Source organism: Aulonocara sp. 'chitande type north' Nkhata Bay, linkage group LG5 (assembly GCF_057382095.1).
Source record: "Aulonocara sp. 'chitande type north' Nkhata Bay isolate Kocher_YH1m ecotype deep benthic linkage group LG5, A_spYH_male_GT1.1, whole genome shotgun sequence".
Classification (NCBI taxonomy): Eukaryota; Metazoa; Chordata; class Actinopteri; order Cichliformes; family Cichlidae; genus Aulonocara; species Aulonocara sp. 'chitande type north' Nkhata Bay.
Genome location: NC_141348.1, coordinates 19,219,953 through 19,242,548, shown reverse-complemented (window position 1 = coordinate 19,242,548; position 22,596 = coordinate 19,219,953). Strand labels below are relative to the sequence as shown.

Genomic DNA, 22,596 nt, shown 5'->3' with positions numbered 1-22,596 from the left:
TAATATTCATTACAGTGTTATATAGATTACATGTATTGTATTCTTACTCCTCAATCATTTTCATCTCTCTTCTGGTTAGAATACAAATGCCAACCCACGCCCTACAGCCCAGGACCTGGCTGGTTTTTGGGACCTCCTTCAGCTATCCATTGAAGACATCAGCCTCAAATTTGATGAGCTGTACCATCTCAAGTCCAATGACTGGCAGCCCGTGACATCTGCAGCTGCCCAGTCAAATTCTGAGCGGAAGGTACTTCCCACCCCTGCTGCCCAGTGCCCTGGCTGGGGTAGGAAAGCCGCCGAAACCGGCCTCTCTCCTCCCACCACCACTACCATTGCTCCCACTCTTCTTTTACCCCGCATCCCCTTCGTGGGATGAACTCTTACAAGGCCTCCCTGTCCAAAGGGGCCAGAGTGATCCCTGTAGGCATGCATGGAAAAATTAAAACATCTCAAAGAGGGCTGACGCTTGTGTGTTTTTATGTATGAAGCCCTACTTTGAGCATGCATGTGTCATTTTTCTGATCTGTGTGTTGCAGCGAAGCATGGCTGAGATGCGCTGGTTCATGTGAAAGAATTCTGGCTTTTGTTATTTAAAAGTCTGTGTGCTTGTGTGTCCTTTGTTGATTGTTAATAAGTAACTGTGTGTATATGTGTCTCTGTGCCTGCATCTTTATGTCAGTGGCTGTTTTACCTGTCTCTGAGGTGCTTTTGCTTCTGTTGCTTGTCAGTATACGTGCATCGGGTGTGTCTTGTGAGCCTTATAATTTAAACTTAATGTAAACTCCCCATCAGTTCATGTTACCATTTCATGTCTTTGAAAATTTATATTCAAATGACTGTTTAGTCTTTTTTTTCTCAGTGTCTGTTTTTCAGGTGTCTGTACTGTCAGTGTCTCTGTTTATCATGTAAAATCACTGTTATTTCAATCTTAATTGAAGAGAATTAGCCCTGTTGTACTGTCTTGTCAAAGTCCTGTCTGCAGATCTTGTCTAAACTGATGAAAGACCTTGATGTTTCTTGATTATATTTTCTCACTGGATGATATCGGTCTTTTTCCCCCCTTATCTCCTCTTTTCACACATTACTCTTCCCTCTCTGTCACTTTCTGTCACTCCCAACACGACAGGACGAGGAGAAGGCGGCGTCAAAGAAGCCTGGTAAGGTACGACCACCGCTGGGCCGCGAGAAGAGTGCCGACTCTTCATCCAACTCTTCCTTGAGCTCGGCAGAGAAACAGCGACAAGAGGCTCGCAAGCGTCTGCTGGCTGCTAAGAAGGCTGCCTCGTTTCGCCAGAACTCGGCCACAGAGAGCGCAGACAGCATCGAAATTTACGTCCCTGAGGCCCAGACTCGTCTCTGAAAGAAACTGTGAGAGAGGGCCGTTGGGTTGGAACAAAGGACAGTTAAGTGTCAGTTAAACACCTGGAGAAAGGAGAGGAAGCTTTTGCAATGTAAATGAGTCATCTCAGTGAAGATGGGTACGGGTGGAGGGAAAAGAGTGGGAAATTCCTGAGTTTGGAGGGTTTTGACACATTCATACAATAATAGGCTGGTCCTGGTGACTTCAAATGAGCAAACAAGTCATTGAATATTTCTCGGACCCAACGGACTTTGAAGCAGGAGACTCCTCATTTGAGTCTTGCCATTGAAAACCTCAGCTGATGAACTTTATCTTTTCTTGTTACGGTTCTTGATATCATCATAAAAAATTGTTAATGAAGGTATTGTTATAATGACAATTATATCCTAAAGAATCTATATGAAGACTGTTTTAAATGTTCCTGTATCTCGGCTATAAGATATTTTAAGCAGACAGAAGGCAAGCGTTTATGCTTTTCTGTCTTCCATCGTCCTGCTCTCTTCCCAGACCATTGGCCATCTTGTAGCTTTTGCACAACACCGCCTTGTGGCCATCACAGACACTGCACACATACCACAAACTCACCTGTGTGTCTTCCTCCTATTTATTTGTTTGTTTGTTAACTTTCTTCATCATTTGAGTTATATAAAAATCAGTTTAGATCAGGTTATTACGAATAGTTTTGGTGTGATGAAACTGAAAGTCAGGTTTAAAGGGGTATTTGTATAGTTAGCAGTTACCTCTTGCGTATGTCCTACAGAGTCGATTGTGTCAAAGATGTTTTTTAACAAACTTTAGGTTTAGTGTCTGAATAGATTTTGAATGAGAACGCATCCCAATAATCAGGCAAAGCTTGAGGACATTTTAGGATACGCACTACCGCTCGAAAGTTTGGGGTTTTTTAGAAATGTTTTTGTTTTCTTTGTTTTGTGAAGAGAAGCTCACTTGTTTTAAGCTAATGTAGCACTGACCAGCAGAAATGTTATAATTGGCAGCAATTAATTACAATTACCAACATTTCAGGCATACTTACCTTCACTCCTGTGTTCTAATGGCATGATCCCTAATACCAGTTTGTCATATTAAAAGAATAATTATTAGGAAACCTCTTTCAGTTATGTTAACATAGCTGACAAAACTTGTGCCATTAACAGAAGCCATTACATTACATGCCATTACATTTAATGTTGTTTCTTTCACTGTGGATTAGATGTTTAAAAAGACATTTTAGATAACTAAAATTAAAACAAACTGGGGGGAATTTAAGACTATAACTGAAACAATTTTGTGAACTTGGAACACTAATAAATATATAGAAATAAATATATAGAGGAGATATCCTTAATTACTATCTGTTAGTTATGTCAAGAAGAGGCTTTGATGTGTTTGAAACTCAGGATCTCTGGACACTGTGAACCAGCTGCTTTCAAAAAGTTATGTGATTTTATTGTAATACCTGGACTGATTTTCCTAAATCTTGTCTTTTATTTATACAGTCCATATAATATTAATTTAAATGGACACTAAACCTAAACATTTTCAAAGAATAGAAATTACCGGTAAATTGAAATAAGAGAATCACCCCTGGGAAAATAACTGAAAAACAAACAGTCAAAATAAAAGGTAATTGGAAATGGCTGAAGCAGGTCCAGATATTGTCACTTAATAAAAACATTTATTGATTCATACAATGTTTTGTTTTTTTTTTGTTTTTTTACTACTCTGAGAAGTGCAAACCAGCTCTAAAGAGAACAGAAAGAATGAGATAAAACCCTGTAGATCATTGCGCTAGGAGATGTAAATCACTCATAAATCAGAGTTTCTAGTCTTCTATTGGCAGCTTTATGAAATGGTTCCCATAAGAGCCAAATCATGTTGGTTTGTGAAAAGAACAGTACACACTGTTTAACTTTTCAGGCATGTAATAGGTAGTTCCCTTTTTTTTTAAGAGCGTTTTGAGACTACTCTAAAACCCATAAAGGCTGATCTATCAGGCTCTTAACTATCCAATATTTTTAATCAGCGATACAGTTTTCATAACATTATCAAATAGGTCAGGAGCGCACTGCTTGCATTACCAGTACCATGTTCGCTTCTCGTGTTAAGTTAGAGCAGTCTGCCTGAGAAGCACGAGTCAGCACTCTGCATCTAAAGACCCAGAGTGTCAGTTTTTTTCTCCCCAAGTGAAACATGCAGCTCTCAGCAAAATCAGTGAAAAAAATAATCTATTTATAGTCATGTTGTCAGGCTAGCAGCACTATAACTGATATTTTTGGTATAATTTAAAGATGTGGAATATATCTGAGAAACGTTTTTCACAAATGTGGAAAAATGCAAGCTAAATAAAATGTCATTAATCTGATATAATATAGGAGATAATTACCAGAAACACAACGAGGGTTATAATTATTTTATTATCAATAAGTTACCAGAATCTTTGACAGGGAACATCTTTCCTGGTGCACTCTTTCTTTCTGTACTGTGTGTGAGCCACAACACTTTATCGAGATAGCTGTCATGCATAGATAGAAGTTAGGTAGCTATCTTGCACTTGCTGATGTAATCTGCCACTGGAGCACAGGATTGATCCCTTGATATAGATTCCAGTAATGATTGATTAATACATTTTGATCTGCAACATTTTTGTAAACCTTTACTTTATACGCAGCGTGAGGTTTATCCTGCAGCTGCCCTAAATTAACAGTATTGGCAATTACAAAAATCTTTTTTTAATGTTCGTCTAATGGTCAGTCCACCGGCATGCGCACGCTCTTTAATAAAAATGATGTGTTTAATTCTAAATATAATTATTGTTGGTAACCATGAATTATCAAAGTTGTTGTTTTGCAAAAGAGTTTTTTTTTTTCTTTTTAATGAAGATCCCAATTACTGTTATTTGCTTGCATTCATGAATTAGTTTTTGTGTTTGAATGTTATAAGTCTGATTAATTTCAGACTTGTCTGAGAAGTCCAGTGTACCAGCTCAAGTTTGGGTATATTTTGATTGGTCATTTTTAGTTTTATACATGTTTTCACAGATGTGAAGTGGGAGTTTTGCAAAATTACCTCAAACTTTTGAGGGGTAATGTTTACCCGACAGAATGACACGGGGAACTATATACCGAATATTTATTCCTGTTGTTGGGACGAAATCTTTCACTCCTCCTGGTGTCTTTTGTCTTCTCTTTTCCACTACCTTAGCATTTTCTGTTTGTGCTGTAACTGCAGATACTTAAATATTTGACTTCTTTAAGTGCTTTCATCTAGGCTTCATGCAGCAGGCACAGTGAGCAGGTTTCGTGTTTCCAGAAGTGTTTTTTGATTTTATTTTGCTTCCCATCACTCAACAAAATAACGAAATCAAAGTTCATTGTTACATTATCTCCCCCCCCATCAGAGGAGCACCCAAAATACCTGCACTTATTTTTATTCAAAGAAGACTTTCTTATTAAAGCATTACATACATTAGTGATTGTGTTTTAATCATTTATTCAGTTGCTTTTTTTTCTTTCCACTGAAGACTGCGTAAGCCAAAGATGAATTCACTGTTTTAAATTCATCTTGTGTATTTAAATGTCAGCTTCAAGGAACTCAAATGTCGACTGTGAAAATAGATTAAGTACACTGTAGCCATAGCAACATATAGATTTAAAGATTTTGATAAGTCCATGTTTGACAGCAGAACTGGCCATCACTTGTGGATCAAACCTCTTCGTTTGGTTCATGAACTTAGGAGTTTGCATTTTGAAAAGCATCGTTTCTGAAGTCTGCAGCAACAGGGGCTGATTTTTCTTTTTCTTTTTTTTCACTCAAGAAACCATATGATGTCTCTGCCATGTGTTTACAGTGAAATTACATAGCTGGCATTGCATAATTTGCATGAAGGGGACACATCGCTTTGATTGCACATATCCCCTCACTTTAGATTTTTACACTGCGAGTAGCATACCGAACCAGCGAGTCACCCCTGACATGCCTTAGATCAACCACTGTCATTTGCCTGTCTTCCACTTTCAGTTGGTAAGCAAACAAACTCCAACTGTCCTCTCCTAATTACTTGCCACTGGCCTTAGCTGTTGCAGTGTCTGTTTCTCACCTGCTGTGAACCAGAAGTACATAATTTGAATTGGAAATACCAAGTAAGCACCACTTCTTACTCTTGATTGCTCACCATTCTTTCGCTGTTGTGTTTGCCTGCTGGGGATGTCTCTCAGCCAGAAAAATGGCACAAAGGTGTCAATAGTTGGCTCCGTGATGGCTGTCAGTATACCCCCTTCCGTTTGACTGGGGGTGAATAGGGCCGTTAACATCTGAGGCCTACAGTGTGACTCAAACTTGGTGGTTGGCTTGATTTAATTTCTGACTGTCTGGAAGAACTCGTCTGATGAAATCTTCTCCTAAAATAAGCATAGATGTCTCTTCTATATGTAAGCAGGGCGGCTTCTAGTGGATATATATGTATCGACGACAAGATGACAGTGTCTTCACTCTATGCACTCACTGCCATGTTTTACAATACCTAATAATTATGTAATATGTTACATAATTTCATGTATCATTTTCTTTTCTTCATATTTTTCCCCCACATATTGCTTGCTTGCACAAAACCGTAGGACTTGAATGCAGGTAAAACACAAATGTGGCATCTCCGGCGCACTAAGGGGAGGAGGCCAGGAACACAGAGAAAGTTGTTCTGTGATCTGTTTCAAACTGAGAGTCGAGACTTTTTCCAGCCTGCTGATGACTGTGTCTGTGTGTGTCTGTGTGTGTGCATGTATGGGAAACCAGGGGATGTAAGTGGGGTACTTAAAGAGACAAAAGAAAGCTCATCTCATACATTTAAACAAAGCTGTTCTTTAGCACACAAATAATCACTGGGGCACACCTAGCTGGATTTCCTGGGTAGGTTTATCAGTGACTCACTCAGTGGCACTGTGGGGGGTGGGGGGGGATTGCTGCTCTAAACTATTGATTTTTATGGGTGATAATGAATGGGCTTTTATTTAGCATCACACTAAATGCATGATGAGTTTCATAACAGAGCATAGCTTTGATGAGCAGTCTATATTTTTTTCTGTGAAAGGGTAAAAGTTTCATTTTGGGAATCCAAGTTTGATACATGTTTGCACATTTAAATGTGTTTCCATCAGACAGTGTGAATCTAGTGAAACTAACCCCACGCAGTACTCTGAAGAGAGGGGGAGGACAAAAAGCTCTTTCGTATCCCTTCATTGTTTCTCTGACTTTGGAATATAACTGGGAAAAGGGGGTGAAGGGCAGGGGCAATACTCTTTTAAACATGAGAGATATGATGTAGCAAAAAGTGTCTGTACAAATCCTAGAAGAAATACTTTATGAAGCAAGCACATACTTTAAATCTGTTCTTTAAACTACTCTTATAGGCTGTGTGTAATTCAAGGTCTGTGGGTTTAGTAAAACTGGTTGTGCTGTCTGAGACAAAGTTGTGAGTGAGTGGATGTGCTCATAAAGTGAGATTTACTTAGATTCTTGTCACTATACTCTGGTAATATTTAAAGTATATGCGCAATACTGAGTAAAAGGGTTGTTTGATATTAAGACAAAACTAATAATCTTGCATTTCTCCCCGTGCTTCTAAAAATGTCTTCTGTAAATAAGAACAAAGTCGGACTAAAATCCCCATCTTTTACAATGCTGTAGAGCTATTTATACTATTTCAAGGTTGTTCAAATGTATAATGCAGAGACCTAAAATTCAATAAATGCACACAGTACTTTCTCAAAAACGTCATCATGGCTGCCTTTATTTTAGTGTTTTGCTCTTTTAAAAAGGTGATTTCCTTTGCTTTTTTGTTTTAAATAAGTGTAAAAATCGTTTTTAACACCGAAAACATACTATGATCTATAGTCTTCATTTAAAACTCCCGCTTATTTTCTGGAGGAGTTTGAGTCTTCCACAGATGTCGAGAAATCAAAACAGTCCCATTTTTGTCAAACGAGCCTCTCGGGCTTGAACAGAAACCGAGCAAAATGAATAAGAAATCACCAGTCAACTCTTAAGACGCTTATGTTTTTGTGTTACGTTTTACATATCTCAAACAGAGATATAAGCTATCCCCTGGAGACGATAATAAAATGACCACAGTGGTCTGAAGGGATTACACCGTTGTTATATATACATCCCGCTTGTGTCTATGTAACCACTGGGTTGCTAGTTGCTCCCCTCCGGTTTTAACCGCGTCGAGATAATAAGAATGTTTCAATGACTGCGCTGTATTTTGAATGAAATGGTTCTCCCGTCACTCACTGTGACACCGAGCCAGTCTTCTGCCTGAAAACGCGCCGCGATTGGCGCATGTTCGCCTAGGAATAAACGCCGCGACGCGATTGGCCGACAGCTGTGAAAGGGGTGGGACGGACTGTCAAGATTAGCAAACCGCTGCAGGTAAAAGGAAGGAGCGACAGAAGACAGCCAACATTTATCTTTGCAAGAAAGCGAAGAGTGTGGTGGAAATGTGACTTTTGTTTTCTCCTCACCTCCGTGCGGCACAACTCTAGCGGCGACGGCTTTTAGTTTTTTTGGAGTCGGGACGAGAGCACCAACACCTTCGGCGCCTTGGAAGAAAGTGTCGCTGTGTCAACCATCGTTTGGCTCCCGGGCACGCTTTGTAACAACGAGCAACTTGGACAGCTGCGTGTTTTCCATACAGCTATCGACAAAGAATGAAAGCAGTCAAAAGAGGTGAGCTCTACTCGTCTTTTGCCGTGTCCGTTTCTCGCCAGCGGAGTGTCTGCCTACGAGCCCCTGCGTGGCTTTTCGCTGTTGACTCTGGCTGGTATGCGGGGGTTTTTGTTGCGAGCAAATGCAGCGTGTGTTTGTGTTGAAATTTGGAGGGACAGCTAGCCAGCTAGTTATCTCTGGAGGCAGGCATGGTGTCCATCTGGCGGAGCGACATGCGGGGAGGCTGTGCGTCCCTGCTCGCCTCCTTTTGTGCCTTCCACATGGCTAATTTACCCGTTTTCCCTCCAGGTTGGTCATATTTTATTTTATGCAAGTAGTGGGGGTTTTTGTTTTGTATTTTGAAATGCATCCTAATTTCTCTAACAAAGCGGTCTGTTGTGCATAGCTGGGCGATCATTTTTTTCTTTTTACGGTCTCAGCAGCCTGAGGCCGTGACCATGTATTAAACTTTTTTACTTTTTCAAGGCTTTCCAAGGCGACCCCGAGCTCCAGATGCCTACAAAGGTAGAGAGGACATTTTGTAAACACAAGTTGATCAGCGTGATGCTGATGTGACAAGCTGGCCTATCGGAATGAAACCTTACTAAGCCAGCCCTGCACTGAATTGTATTTGCTTGCTGTCAGTAAGATAGTTTGGAGAGTTTTTTTTGTTGTAGATCTTAAAGGGTCCGTGCCGTGAGCCAGTGGAGTTGTAGTATCACGTACGTCACGCCTCTTCGGGGCACTGCAGGGAATGCCTCAAATCTCTGTCAAGCGAGAAGTCCTGTTTTTTTGTCAGACCCAGTTTGACCACATTAAGGCTGTTTTTTTTTTTTAAATATCTATCCTATTCATAGAGTCGGGCTGTCTGAAATGTTTTTATTAATAGTAATAGCTGTTTTATTTCCCTCCTGCCCTTTTTGTTGAATCGGCTCGAGGTGCTTTGCATTGTCAATAGATTCCTGGGCCACTAGCTACTGTGATGTTGATATGGCCACAATGTCTTTGTGAGGACAGGCGCTACCCCCGGGGGTCAGGTTTCACCCAGCCCCACAGAAGGACATTTACTGCATTCACTTGCCCACCCCTGGGATCAGGCATGCTCCATTTTGAGGGGAGATTCCCTCCAGTGCCAACCATAAGTCTTTTTTTGCAAGGCATGTGTAGCACAATATCACAAAGCTCTTGTAAATCTGTTTGTTACTATGTAATAGTTAAAAAAATAGCAGTAAACAAGTACTGTTACTTTTATGTCCTTGATCAAACAGTTACCTTCCTTTAATGTTTGTTTACCTGGTGTCTGAAGAACTGTGCCTAAACCACACCATGCATGAGCCAGAATAAGTGATGGGTAACATCAGAATCAGAATACTTTATAAGGACTACCTCCTACAAACCAAGTCAGCCAGGGGTGTAAAAGTCAAAGTGACTGACGTCTTGCCTATTTTCTCTCAGCTCTCACAGAGGATACTTGCCCGGAGCGTGAGGAGCACACCTCAGCGGACAGCGATGATGGCTCCCCGCTCGACCTGTCAGGAAGGGGACTCTCTGGGAAGCGCCGTCGCCGTGGTAACCTGCCCAAGGAGGCGGTGCAGATTCTCAAGAGCTGGCTGTACGAGCACCGCTTCAACGCCTACCCTTCAGAGCAGGAGAAACAAAGTCTGTCGAGCCAAACCAGCCTCACGGTGCTGCAGGTAAGGAGCAGGTTTTCATTTATTGATTTATTCTTTTCACTCGCGAGAGAAACTTGCATCAGAGGCACGACGCTACGTCTGTTAGTACAAACAAGTGTGACGCGTATTTGGCTGATGATGTCTGATGGATTGTGCATGTAAATCTAAAAGCACTTGCTGCTTTAACTGCTCTTTCTGATTGTGAACAAGTGAAAGCAAAACAATAGTTGAATGTTAGTGGAATGTATGCATTGTACTAAAGAGAATAGCATTTTTCCCAGCCTTCCTTTTTTTTACTTTGTTGCATCAGTGGTAGACGTTTCCTCTTTCCCTCCCAACACGTAGGCATGCACAGACAGGCTGCATTAGATAAGGCATTTGCAGATCAGTATGAGGCTGCAGCAGAGTTTCTTGTTATGTAGTCAGTTCACTGGAATGCCTTTGACTGGCTTCTCTGTGGCTCAGCATATTTGAGCTCAAACCTTCATTGCTGCCAGCTGTATGGGGGCACTCACGCCTTGTCTTGTCATGTGAGAGGCTGTACCACTAGAGGGAGTGGTGCTTGGGTACAGGTTTAGGTGAAGAAACGTTGCTGTTTGCGTCAGTTGTCTGACACTTCTTTTAGGCTGGTAAGCAGAAAATATTGGTTCTTCTCATACCTGAAATCTACAGTTTTTGTATTTATTTTCCCAGATCTGTAACTGGTTCATCAACGCACGTCGCCGCCTGCTCCCTGACCTGCTTCGCAAGGATGGCAAAGATCCCACCAAGTTCACCATCTCTCGCAAGGTTGTAGGTAGAAATGAGGGCCACTCCTCTCCCAACCCATTGCCGGAGCGCCCATCTGTCATTCATTCTGCCCCTGTTTTCGACCTCGGTGTTCTCGGAAGCACAGCAACAGCTATTCTGACAGGAGCAGGTTACCCTGGTAAGGAAGTGTCAGTCCAGGCACTGATGAAGCTGGATGCACAAAGTCTGCTGATGAAAGTGAAAGAACAGGGGCCTTATTTGGCAAGTCTTGCCAGCAGAAATACAGCAGCTAGCACCACCAATGGCCTCTTCAACACACCTCCACCAACTCCTCCAGATCAATGCGCTCCCCCGGACTTTAGTGCTTTGCGCCTCCTCGCAGATGTAGCTGCGCAGAAAGCTATAGAGCTGGAAAACGAAATGAAGCTGAAGAGCCAGAATAAACCCACAGAGACTGAACAAGCAGAGTCACAGAGCAGCACTTGTAACCGAGAGATAGGCCTCACACCTCCTCCAGAAGACAACCAACAAGTCTTGGATCCTTCCAGGGTGCAGCATCTAATGGAGACAGCTATGACCGTTCCAGCATCAGATGTGCCTTCGGGAAAGGATTCGGTGCCTGCGAGTACAGAAGCATCTCTTCCAGTCCCAGCTCCAGTCTTTTTCTCAGCTCCAGGGATATCACCTCTTCATATGAATAAAGTCATCGTTTGCCACATAGAGCAGGATCAGCCTCAACTTCTTACAGCCCATCTGCCAACCATGATGCCAGTACCTGCCTTAGTCTTAAAACAGCAAGATCCTCACAAACCAGTAGCTGCTCCAGCCTCACCAGCTTTAGCCTTCAGCTCAGTTGCAACTCCGTTGTCCACTACATGTCCTGCAAGTGTGCCGGGCTCAGTGCCATCCCCAGTCCTTCTGCCAGTCACAAATGTATCTTCCGTCTCTGCAAATCAGGAGTTATCCACAAATGTAGCTGTTGTTCCACCCACCAGAGGAATACCACTTCAGCTGCCATGTCCCAGGTCCCCCTCAACTCCAGTTGCAGTAGCATGCCCACTGCCATCTTCAGCTGTCATGTCTTCTGAAGCCCCAGTTACAAGCCCAGCATCAGCCTCTGCCCAGGTTTCAGCCGCTGCCTCAGTTTCGCCCCAGTCCGCATCCATCACACCTCCTCTTGGCCTCAGTTCCCAGCACACCGCCTCCCAGCAGCCCACGTCCCCGAGCAGTACCAGCACAAGTAGCAGTAGTTCACAGAGGAATTCAGCTTCTGTGCCCCGTGTTTGGAGCATGGTCACCAGGCAAAGCCGCTCCCTGGGGAAAACCCCCATTAGTGCCGTGTGGGGCCCACTGCACCCGGTGAGTGAAACTGTCAACTAGGAGCTCTTTTAAAAATATATATATATATAGTTGTGTAGACCAAACACTAATTTTAGTATGGACAACACTATATTGGAGAATGTATTATTATTATTTTTATTTTTTTTATTCATCACCAGTACGTTTTGATATGATTTTTAAACCTGAGCCTGTAGAATGTGCAGCGGGGAATTAGTTAATCAGATGTGCAAACTGGGATGAAGTAAAGTAACCAACATAATGGTACTTATAAAATAGAAAAAGAGATGGGAAAGAGACTGTGTTTATTATGCTGTTTGACAACAGAAGGGGGTTTTCTTAAATCACTTTCATAATGAACATTCCTGTAGCGTAAATGCAAAAAAAAATTTTTATGTTTGTTTTGTTTTTTAACCTCTTACCATTTTTACCAGGATGTATTGATCGCCCACTTTTTGGTGTAATTGGCACCACCAGCAAAGTTGGCCTCTTTAGTAGCAGTACTGGATTTTATTGAATGTACAAAAGACACTGACTGCGAAACATCCACTCCCCTCTAGGATAAAAATGAGGGCATGGTTTTGTTTTAATATTCACATCACCATCTTCTTAGTTTAGTGCAATGTGTTTATTTTTTATTATTATTATTATTATTCATTTTTTTGGGATGAGAGAAACAGATTTTTACAGCAGCAAGCTCGGACCCTTTCATAATGTATTCCTGTTGTTTTAGTTAAAAGGGGAGTGACTTGTTGTGTCAACTTTCTGCGAAGTATATGCTTTTTTTTTTTTTTTTGCCCTTTTTTTTTTTGCCCTTTTTTTTTTTTTTTTTTTTTTCTACAGTTATATCTGTAGTTTTAATTAAAATCAGTATTATAGTGATTTAGCCAAAAACATGTTTTTCTTCTAGGCAATCATCTGTTAACATGAAGCCCTCACAACTCCACGACGCATTCAGTTTAGTGAGAGAAATGGTGCTTTTATGGTTTATAATATTTATGGTTTCTATGTTCCCATTTTATTCAGCAGATATTTCTCTGTGCACATAGGTTCTCTGCAAAGCAAATGTACCACACTCAGTAGCTGACTTTTTGTATATTTAATGTTCTAGTATTTCCTCATCTGTGATTTCCACTTTTATTTACAAATGGTTTCTATAGACTTTCTAATCATAAAGTTTTAGTTTCCATGAAACTGTAATAGGATGAACCACAATTTGTGGCTAAATGCCATCTCAACTTTTAACAGTAGCAGTGTTTGTGGGAAAGTTACATTTGTATGAGAATAATGCTGTAGCAAAAGTTAATCTACAATACTATCATGTTTACCAGTGTTACCGAGCTGTGTTTAGCTCAAACGGTTAGGTTTATTCTGCGTTTTTGTTTAAATAAATGTGTGGGTTGTAAATGTTGTCATACTGCCAAGCATCGACCATCACAATCATTCCTAGAAAAAAAAAAAAAAAAATTCTTTTTTTTTTCTTTCCTGTCTTGCTCTTGTCAGATATGAACATGGGAAAATGGTCATACATTTTTATTTTACTGTTGTTGTTTTGTTTGTTTTTTTGTTTCCTCACTGCCACTTGTATTTCAGGATTTAGATTTTTCTTTTTAAGGCTTTATTTTGTTCAGGTATTCTGTCTGATGTGCATTTATACCTCAATTTACAAAAGTCATGTCAGACTTGGGTCATGTCAAGGATATTAAGTATTAAACGCAATCTTTCTTTCTTTTCTTTTTTTTTTTTTTCTTTTTTTCCATTGATGCTAAATCATGTCACTGTGAGTACACCTTAATGGTTGTAATACTGGATGGATGACTAAGGCGTTTTTGTTTAATGGCAGTGCTTTATATTAAGTTTCCTATGATGTGCTTTTTTTTTTTTTTTTTTTTTTTTGATGTTTTGACTTAAGCTTTATAACTGTGTGGCCTCTGTAGAGCTACATGCATTCAAAACGTGATCATTCAATTTCATGTGACTCGCAACTGACTGCTGGTAGTATGGCTGACTGTTGTGCCTTAAACCTACAACTGATTAAGATGTCTCATTTTATATTAAAGACTTAAACAGTCTGTGCAATATATGCCTTAAATTTAAAATGTCTTGTCTTTTTTTTTTTTTCTTTTCTTTTTTTTGTATGAGCCTTTCAAGGAAATAAAATTTCAAAACTGTTTATAAATGTTTCATTTGTCTTTGTTTTGCTTCTGAAAGCAAATTGATCACTTGTGAGTTCCTTCTGTGCAGTAGTGGGGTTGACCTTGATTTCTTCAAACATCTTGGCTAAAATTCAGAAATTTAAAAACCTTTGAAGCTGCTTTTAAAGGTTTAAATATCGAAGTTTCTAACTTGCAATCTATCATTGTGAGATGTTTCGTTTAAAAAAACAAACAAAAAACAGGAAGCATTCTTTTTTTACTTTTAGCAAATTAAAATGTTTATTTTAGCCCATCTACTACTGTGTGTGTGTGTGTGTGTGTGTGTGTGTGTGTGTGCACATGTACTCCCAGATATGTTTTTAATCTAAATGAGTAAAAATATGATTCTGTAGGGTTTATGGTGGCACTTGTCTTTATATACAGAGGCAAGAAGTTTTATTACAATTGGACCAATTTAATGGGACAAATTGATTTGCTGTTGAGGAAAATCTTTATTTTACTGTCCAGATGTTATAATAGCAACCCGACACCTAGATTTCTTCTGGTCTATGATATGAGATTTAAAAATTTAAGCAACTAGAAAGGGGTGGGGTGGGTGGGGGGGTTGCAACATACAACAGCTCATCCATATTTGTTTCTGTTCATATGCAAGTCATGTAAACATAGCTGGGATGTCATATTTCTCAAAATGAATCCAATGTTTCTTTCTGTCCTACCTCAAAGGCTCAGCCTAACAAGCAGAGAAAAAAAGTGTTACATTTTAATCAAATTTATTAAAAACTGGTCCATTCTCTTTAAACCCCTGATAAAGACACAAAACAACCAAAAACCATTCATGTCAGTAAATGTGTGTTAGTGAATATGTACTTATTTAGTTAACGCTGCAACATGAAGTAGCTGTAAGTAAATATTTATTGGTTGCATTCCAGCTCAATTTAAGTATCTGGCAGTTATGTAAAGCACAATACTGTACTGCAGCTTTGTAGGAAAAAAAGCGCTGTCATGAAATGCTAGAAATGTTTGAATGCAGGCATGGTGCAATATTTTAAAAATACGCCGAACACACTCTCCACTCACTTTATTTGCCTGAGAAATTTCGAAACTGAATTCCTTCAACAACACAGACATACCCGATCCTTTAACAAATACACACAACCAGCTGACGGGAGGATGATCTCACTTTTGACTGCCATTCCTAGTGACCATTTCAACTACAGGAAATATTTGCACCACATTTGATTGTCTAAACCGAATAAAAATGATGAAAGGTCAGGTTTTTTTTTTTTCTTTAATCTGTTTTCATCATACAAGGATATATATTAGACAGAAAAGGAGACAAGTTGCGCAGGTGTGGTAGCTAACTGGCAGGAAGAGGTAAACATGGCTGGTATTGTATGAAGTACGTCAAATGGCCTCTGCACAAATACACAGATCTGCTTAATGCATCTCCAAAATCCAATCATGTTGTCTACAAAGGCCAGAAAAACTGCAGTCAATATGGATGAAGACAGGTGCAACATCTGGAATGATGTTTAAATGTAAAAAACAAAAAAGTGGATCTCAAATTACTTCAGACATGCCACCCTTGTTAAACATGTAGGTATTTAAATGTACAATAATTTATTTCTGCCATTTTATAAAAGATATACTTCAGTCCTACATGAATTCCTTTCAAATCTGCAAGATTGACAAAGACAGGAGCTACAGATGGATTTGTGGTGCAGCATGTGTGCAGGGGGGAGGCCAGAGGCAGTCATTTTCTCCCTCTACTCGTCATCCTTGTCTTTGGCGCCATGTTTGAGGATGCGGGTGAACTCTGCATAGTTGAAGTTGCCCTTCTTGTCGATGGGAGCCTCCCGAAATAGCTCGTCCACTTCTTCATCTGTGAAGCGGTCACCCATGGTGGTCAGCAGCTCTCTCAAATGGTCCTCGTGGATCACACCTTGGACGTGGAGAATTGAGAGGGGAGTTAATGATCCGAGCCCTGGCAGAGTGAAACGGGATTTGTGCGTGTGTGTACAAGATGCGTATTGACCCACCAGATCCCTCCTCATCAAAGCAGGCAAAGGCATTGCGGATGACATCCTCGGGGTCTGTTCCATTGAGCCTCTCTCCAAACATGGTAAGGAACATGGTGAAGTTAATGGGCCCTGGTGCTTCGCTCATCATCCCCTCCAGATATTCATCAGAAGGGTTCTTACCTGAGGAAGAATATCGTCACATGCATCCATCGCTCATCTAGGAATTAACATCTTGTTGTCTGATAATAAGAAATAATCGGCCCAAACCAGCAAGTGTGGATGAACATTTAAGTGTCACTTATAGTTAGTTTACCTGGAATCACAGGTCTTTGCTATTCTTGTTGTGGTCCTTACATACTCAACCCAAGATCCATTTTAATTGCACATTTTCCTGCTTTTGGTAATCCTGTTTTAATAAATATTTCAAGTATTCTTTCGTACTCTTATGTACAATTTGAAGTGGTAATGACTTCCACCTCAACACCCCTCTAAAAATCAACGTTTTCTGTATATTATTTGATTCAACTTTCAGCCATGTGAATCTCCTTTCTGTTGCAAATCCTATTTAACAAGTATATTGACTAAAATCGCAAAAGTGTCTTTAATATAGTCAGTGTTGGTCAAGTTACTTGAAAAAAGTAATCAGTAACTAATTACTGATTACTTCCCCAAACAAGTAATCCCGTTACTTTACTGATTACTTATTTTCAAAAGTAATTAATTACTTAGTTACTTTTTAAAAACACAATTTACAACCTGAATAGGTGATAAAGCGATAGATCTTTCAGCCCAATTCTACTTTTTCTACATAATCCATCATATAAAATGTAATCAAATGGAAAAGTCTCTTTTTAAAATTTAACGGGAGGTCGAGACCTACTACAGCCGGGAGGAACACCGCTTTCCCGGCACATCGTGCCTCAACCTCCCGGTCGGCTTCGAGCCGCCATCCGAAGAATGCGGCTAAAAGTTTTGCGAGATCTCGCAAAACTAACTCGGGATCTCGCAAAAGTCCGTCTTAATTTTTTTTCTCCCATGTCCCCTGCGGGGCTCCGTATTTAACTTCATGCATCAAGAAAACATTTAATTATATGCAACATTCTCTGACTTGAATAAATTAGTTTAACATTTAAATCTATTTTCTGCACATTCCGGCACATAAAATAAAATATTTTTTGTGTTTACACTCAGTCTTTCAAATAGATGCAAGTAAAACACAGCAGTAAATAAATAAAATCAAAGACTAGCGGTCCTTTTGCTCTATTTTCACCTGTAAAGCAGGAGTAGGGTAGGCGGAGGTTTGCCCTGGTGCAGGTGTGCCGCAGCGGTCAGTGGAAGAATCCGCGAGTTTCTCTGTGAGTTTCCCCATTACGTCATAGCGCACTCGGAGCTTGCTTGGAAGTTTAGGGGTTGTTTTCGCTGTAAAAAGAAGTTTTCTTCCCACGCACGATGGACACTAATGTTTTTGTCACTTTTTATGGAATCAAACTCAAAGTAAGGTCAGTACTTCCACGCTTTAAACGCTGCACGCTCATACTCTCTCCTGCACTTGATATTTGATCCATTGTTGATCTGCACACAGCTGTTGCCACGAACGTTGCACTCGCTTACGTCACTGTCATGAGACATTCTCGCAAAAAGATTCACGGTTTTAGTAACGCAGTAACGCAGCGTTCCTACGGGAAAGTAACGGTAATCTAATTACCGTTTTTGCAATAGTAATCCCTTACTTTACTCGTTACTTGAAAAAAGTAATCGGATTACAGTAACGCGTTACTGCCCATCTCTGAATATAGTACAGTTGGCAACCTTGTCATACTTGCACTTCTTATTAAACTTAGAGTATGGACTGATCCCAGATTACCATGCATCTCATTTGCACTGGTTCTGTACTGCAGTGCAAAGTGTGCAGCTACTATTTGATTTCTTTTGACGAAGCACTGGACTCGATCACACTGCAGTAACCAAAACTGTGTCAGAACTAATGCATTTAGAACCAGTTTTAAGTATTTGATCTCTGTTACAGTTACTATGTTACACTTCATTTTGGGATTATTTAACATTTTTTAATTAAAAAGGCACATTTGACTAGCTAAAGCCTCAGTCTTATATCTTAATATATATGTATTAAAAGGGCTGTTCCAGTACTTTGGTGCTGAACTTCCACACACTTGGAAAACATTTTTCTGATTCCCTAATTTTTCACTCTCTTTCTGATCTCCCTGCCTAAACTTGGAAAACAGAAATAACCCTGACAACATCATCACCATCATCTCTGGCAATCACCAGAACTGCAGTTTTGCTAATCCTCCAGTTTTATAATGTGGAAAAAACAATGCCCTCAATTCCTAAGGGAAGTTCCTCTTACAAGTAAAATGTGACCTGTTTAGTAGTATATATTTTGTCACGTCTATAAATGTAACACTGTTTACCCAGAGAGGCCAACATGTCATGCAGATCTTCCTTGTCGATGAAACCATCTCTGTTCTGGTCGATCATGTTGAACGCCTCTTTAAACTCCTGAATCTGAGACTGATCAAACATAGCAAAGACATTGGAGGTGGCTCTCTGCGGGCGCTTCTTGGTGGTCTTTCCCTTGGCACGTTTGCTCGACATGGTGGCGTCTGGATCTGGACCTGTGCACATATTCGTAAATTAGATAAAAGCGTTGTAACCCCCAAAGACATTATACAAAGAGAGAGCAGTCTTTTTTTTTTCTTTTTTTCTTTTTTTTTACAGCGAATGAATTGTGAATTAATGACACGCGGTAGTAACATCACCTTAGTTACCCAGCTCAAGATGTCGTACTTCTTTGGGACTCGACCACATTTATCTACTCTTTTCCTGCACAAACCTGCCTGTCCCTCTATTCTCCGCATCCTATTGCACGTTGGCTCCAACACAATCAAACAATTGAACACACTCACATGCGCAGACAAATGGAAAATCCCTGCAGACCCTGACACGAGTGGCAGGTTTAATTCTGGAAGGAGATTGAGTTAGCTGCTGCTTGTACTGTGAAGACATGTCATTTTCACACTCATCTCAGCACCTGACATTTAGCGAGACTGCGATTCCCTCTCTAGGGGAAGTGAGAGAAAGAAATTTACCAGCATGGGGGCAAGCTGAAAAAAAAGAAAGGAAAAGAAATGACAAACCAACCGCCACACACACCACCTAATGTACATAATGCCAATTCTCTTATGGTTTAATGATGATGTGGATAATGGTGTCAAACTCCACATAATGTGCCTATAATTTACATAATTTTTATATCCATCAAACCTTTTGGTGACTTGTGCCTTATAGATCAGACCATTGCCACCCTGGAAGAGACTGCTCCCATAAGATTAGACACGTTTCATCACAGGATGTGAAATACAAGAGTGAGTCAGTGACAGCTCATTGCAACTTGTGCAGCCTGAGAAAACAGACAGAATGTAGCATCGCATCTTTTCTTCATCAGCGTCATGTGATTCTATTAGAGTGATTAGAACAATAGCAAGGGAGCATTTCTGTTTATTTTCAACTCTTCTGTTCTAGACATCATACTAGAATAAACTTCCCAAACACTGACTAATACATCTTGTGTCAAGAAATGCTACCTAACAATGATTACGAAAATAGAAAAGCAGTACAGTAACGGTCAATCAGCAACGCACAGACACACTGTTTGTTCTTTCAGCATGTGCTGGTTCTCTATATCGGCTCTCAGTCATCAAAAATAAATAAATAAATAAATAAAAAAATACAGTAGGCTGTGCATATTTCCACAGCAGACAGAAAGTTTTGTTTAACTGCTCAGATAATATGAAAAGCTTTTTTTAGTTTCTCCTCACATGAATCTGTCGATAAGTTGGCCAAACTGCTTTAGCATTGGTTTAAATGTGTGTACTTAACAACTCTGTGCAGAAAAGGTGAACACAATTCAGTGTTTGTTTGGTTTTTTGTTTTTGAGACAAAATGAACTATAATCCCTTTATTTAATTGCATGCTTTAATGGCTACGTGCATTCTTCACTGCTCCATTTTCACAAAAGGTAATGCCTCTGTAACAGTGTCATCGTATTTAAAGGGCTGGGCTAGTCTTAAATTTCTGCGTCTCCTGTGCATTTTGCCAGCATGATTCATAAAAGGCTTCACCGAAAAGCATGTGAAGACAGGTTTGCCTATCTAACTGGTCCTTTATCTTTTTAAAACTAAATATAAAAAGGTTCTTCTTGTGTTGATTTCTATACAGATGAATGCACTGTGATAGAATTTGAATTTTTATTGCCAATGCAAATCAGGATGTCCGACCTAGGCTCTGCCCCAAGTTTCCAAATGGCTAACATTTACATAAAGACATAAAAATCCAGATATGGATCTGCATGCTTGGGTTCCCGCTAAAAATGGTACAGGAAGGGTGTTTATACAACTGTGTGCCAAGTGAAGCAGAGACACACACACTCTCATTCCCTCTTTCATCACAGACACGTGTTGGATTAATCCTTCCTTTCATTTGGCTACTGTTTGGCTGGTTCAGTCCCATTGTGTGCCAGAAAAATGAAGCAATCTGGAAGGTGTGCAATTGGCCCAAAGCCTTCCCATTCTCCATCTCTCAGTCATTGAGGAAGCTGGAAACAAAACAGTGTATAGCTCTACTTGATGGTTTCAGGAACAGAGGAATTCCTCCGCCTGATTACAGCGTCTCCCTCCTGCCTAGATGGTAAAGTCCTCACACAACACAAAACGCTTGGATTATGCAGACACTTTGCTTAAGTCTCAAATGAAGTGGCTCAAGCGTAAACAGTCCAATGTGAGGTATGTAGTGGAAATTCGTTATCTGTATTGTGGAGTCTTGTTTGGCCTCACTGATAGAATTCTTGCAGTGTAATGAGAGAGGCTCACTGGTATGTATCTCTACATCGATATCGCTTTGAAATGAGATCCATGTAAACTTCTGACAGACTCTGTGAGAGTGAGATTATGTCATAGCTCACATTTTTAAGCTGCAATAAGACAGAACCTGGTTTCAAGTCCCTCTGTATCTGGTGCTGTAGCAACAGCTAAAAACTCCCGCATTCTCCACAGAGTGAATCAACAATGATTCATAAAGAAGCTGAAAAAACAAGTATTTTTGACAGCAACGTAAGCGTTTGGCTGACGTGCCTCAGCTCAGCTTGTGTTAACAATTGTATTTGTTCTCCGGCTGCCTCGGCTCCTCCATGGACCCTTTTATCCACCGAGGAGTGACAAAGCTTCTCTGTCCCTCTGGCCAACGAGGACAGACACCCACGCTCACACTCTGCTATCATCAAACATTCAGGCTGTCATCCCACAGCCTTATATCAGGTCGTGCAGGTCAATATTACTGAAGCGCAGACCAAGAGGCCAACGGTCAGGAATTCCAAAAGCAAACAGAGTGAAGAGAAATCTCATCGCCTATAAAAAGACATCATCAGAGGAGTGTGTGTGTGTGTGTGTAAGACAGTGTGAATGACACGGCTCTAAACGGGTCAGCTGCATTCAGAAATTCCCCTGTTTAATGTGCCTTGGTGATGACATGGAAGTAAGCACACATCCATACAGTTTATGCACAAATTCAGACTCTGAGATAAATAACATCTTCAAGTTTCTCCCTGTCTTTATCAAGGGATGAAAATTTCCTACTGCTCCTTCCTTGTTTCCCATTTCAGCAGCTCCCTGTAACTGTATCCTCACTTTCACCCTCGCCACTGACAGATGAGCATTGTACCCAAAAATCTACACATCAAATTCACTTGTGGCCCACCAAACAACAGCTCTAAAGCTATGTATTGTCTATTTGTTCAATCCAGGCTTAAAAACAGCTTTTATTCTCACCTTTCCTTCAAGTAGAAATGTTTGGGAGTACTTCAAACTCCTTTTGTCTGGCCCCGAAACAGCAGTGGGAAGAGAAGCAGGCACTGAAAAGTTTGCTCAAAGAGTCAGACTCCCAGTGGGTCCCTCCCCTTTCTATCCGAGCCAATGGAGAGACTGGCCTGTCCTGCACAAAGACATCCCAGGCCAGGCCATTTCTCCATACAAGGCAAAAGAATGCACAGGCTACAGCTTGCTACTGCCACAGACGCTGCTCGGGATGTTTGGGGGAAAAGGGAGAAATGACAGGAACTACGATAAGGCTGCCTTATTTAGAGAAAAGGGCCTAAACATTTAGAGGCTCTGCATGGTGGAGCGGTGGAAGCACAAGGAAAGAGAGTTGTGAGCAGTTGCAGAGCCGTTTGGGAAAGGAGTGTTTCTTTCGCAAGACCGTGGGTTTCCTTAAATAGGCAGTGTGGCTGGTCACCACAGAGGCCTGACTGCAAAAGAAACACCTTGAATGATGTCATTAAGGCAACGTCTGTTTTGTGGTCGCCTACCCATCCTGTCCATGAACAATGCTTGCTATGAAGACTAGTCTGACAACCCCTTTTCCTCACTTTTTGTCAGTTTCTATCAGGTTGTTGTCAGAGAAATATATTTTGTCTGTGTGTAACATCTTATTGTTTCTTGTTTGGTGTTGCATAATGCATTATATTTTTATGCTTTTTCGATTAATGTGGGTTTAACATTTCAAAGTTTTAAAGGATTGTTTGT

At 40.5% G+C, this 22,596-nt stretch overlaps 3 protein-coding genes across 10 annotated transcripts in view; 2 read left to right on the top strand and 1 right to left on the bottom strand.

Moving 5' to 3' along the window:
- Positions 1-7,142, top strand: part of dlgap4b (discs, large (Drosophila) homolog-associated protein 4b) — a 153,987-nt gene extending 146,845 nt beyond the window's left edge. For 7 of the 8 annotated variants that reach the window (XM_086291859.1, XM_086291861.1, XM_086291865.1 and 4 more), the window contains 2 exons: positions 80-250; positions 1,130-7,142. In XM_086291859.1, coding sequence (XP_086147985.1) covers positions 80-250; positions 1,130-1,363 — 405 coding nt within the window. In that variant the 3' untranslated portion in view covers positions 1,364-7,142. Of the gene's footprint in view, positions 1-79; positions 288-1,129 lie in introns of all 8 variants that reach the window. The other variant, XM_086291864.1, reaches the window with a different exon arrangement.
- Positions 7,143-7,792: 650 nt separating this feature from the next.
- Positions 7,793-14,216, top strand: tgif2 (TGFB-induced factor homeobox 2). The gene is made up of 4 exons (XM_086291855.1): positions 7,793-8,083; positions 9,518-9,756; positions 10,429-11,844; positions 12,258-14,216. The coding sequence occupies exons 1-4, from the start codon at positions 8,065-8,067 to the stop codon at positions 12,285-12,287; spliced, it is 1,704 nt and encodes a 567-aa protein (XP_086147981.1). The 5' UTR covers positions 7,793-8,064; the 3' UTR covers positions 12,288-14,216.
- An 826-nt stretch (positions 14,217-15,042) lies between these two features.
- myl9b (myosin, light chain 9b, regulatory) lies at positions 15,043-21,992 on the bottom strand. Its single transcript, XM_086291856.1, has 4 exons — positions 21,844-21,992; positions 18,433-18,636; positions 16,019-16,180; positions 15,043-15,921 (listed from the first exon to the last, which is right to left on the bottom strand). The coding sequence occupies exons 2-4, from the start codon at positions 18,614-18,616 to the stop codon at positions 15,746-15,748; spliced, it is 522 nt and encodes a 173-aa protein (XP_086147982.1). The 5' UTR covers positions 18,617-18,636; positions 21,844-21,992; the 3' UTR covers positions 15,043-15,745.
- Between the last annotated feature and the right edge of the window lie 604 nt (positions 21,993-22,596).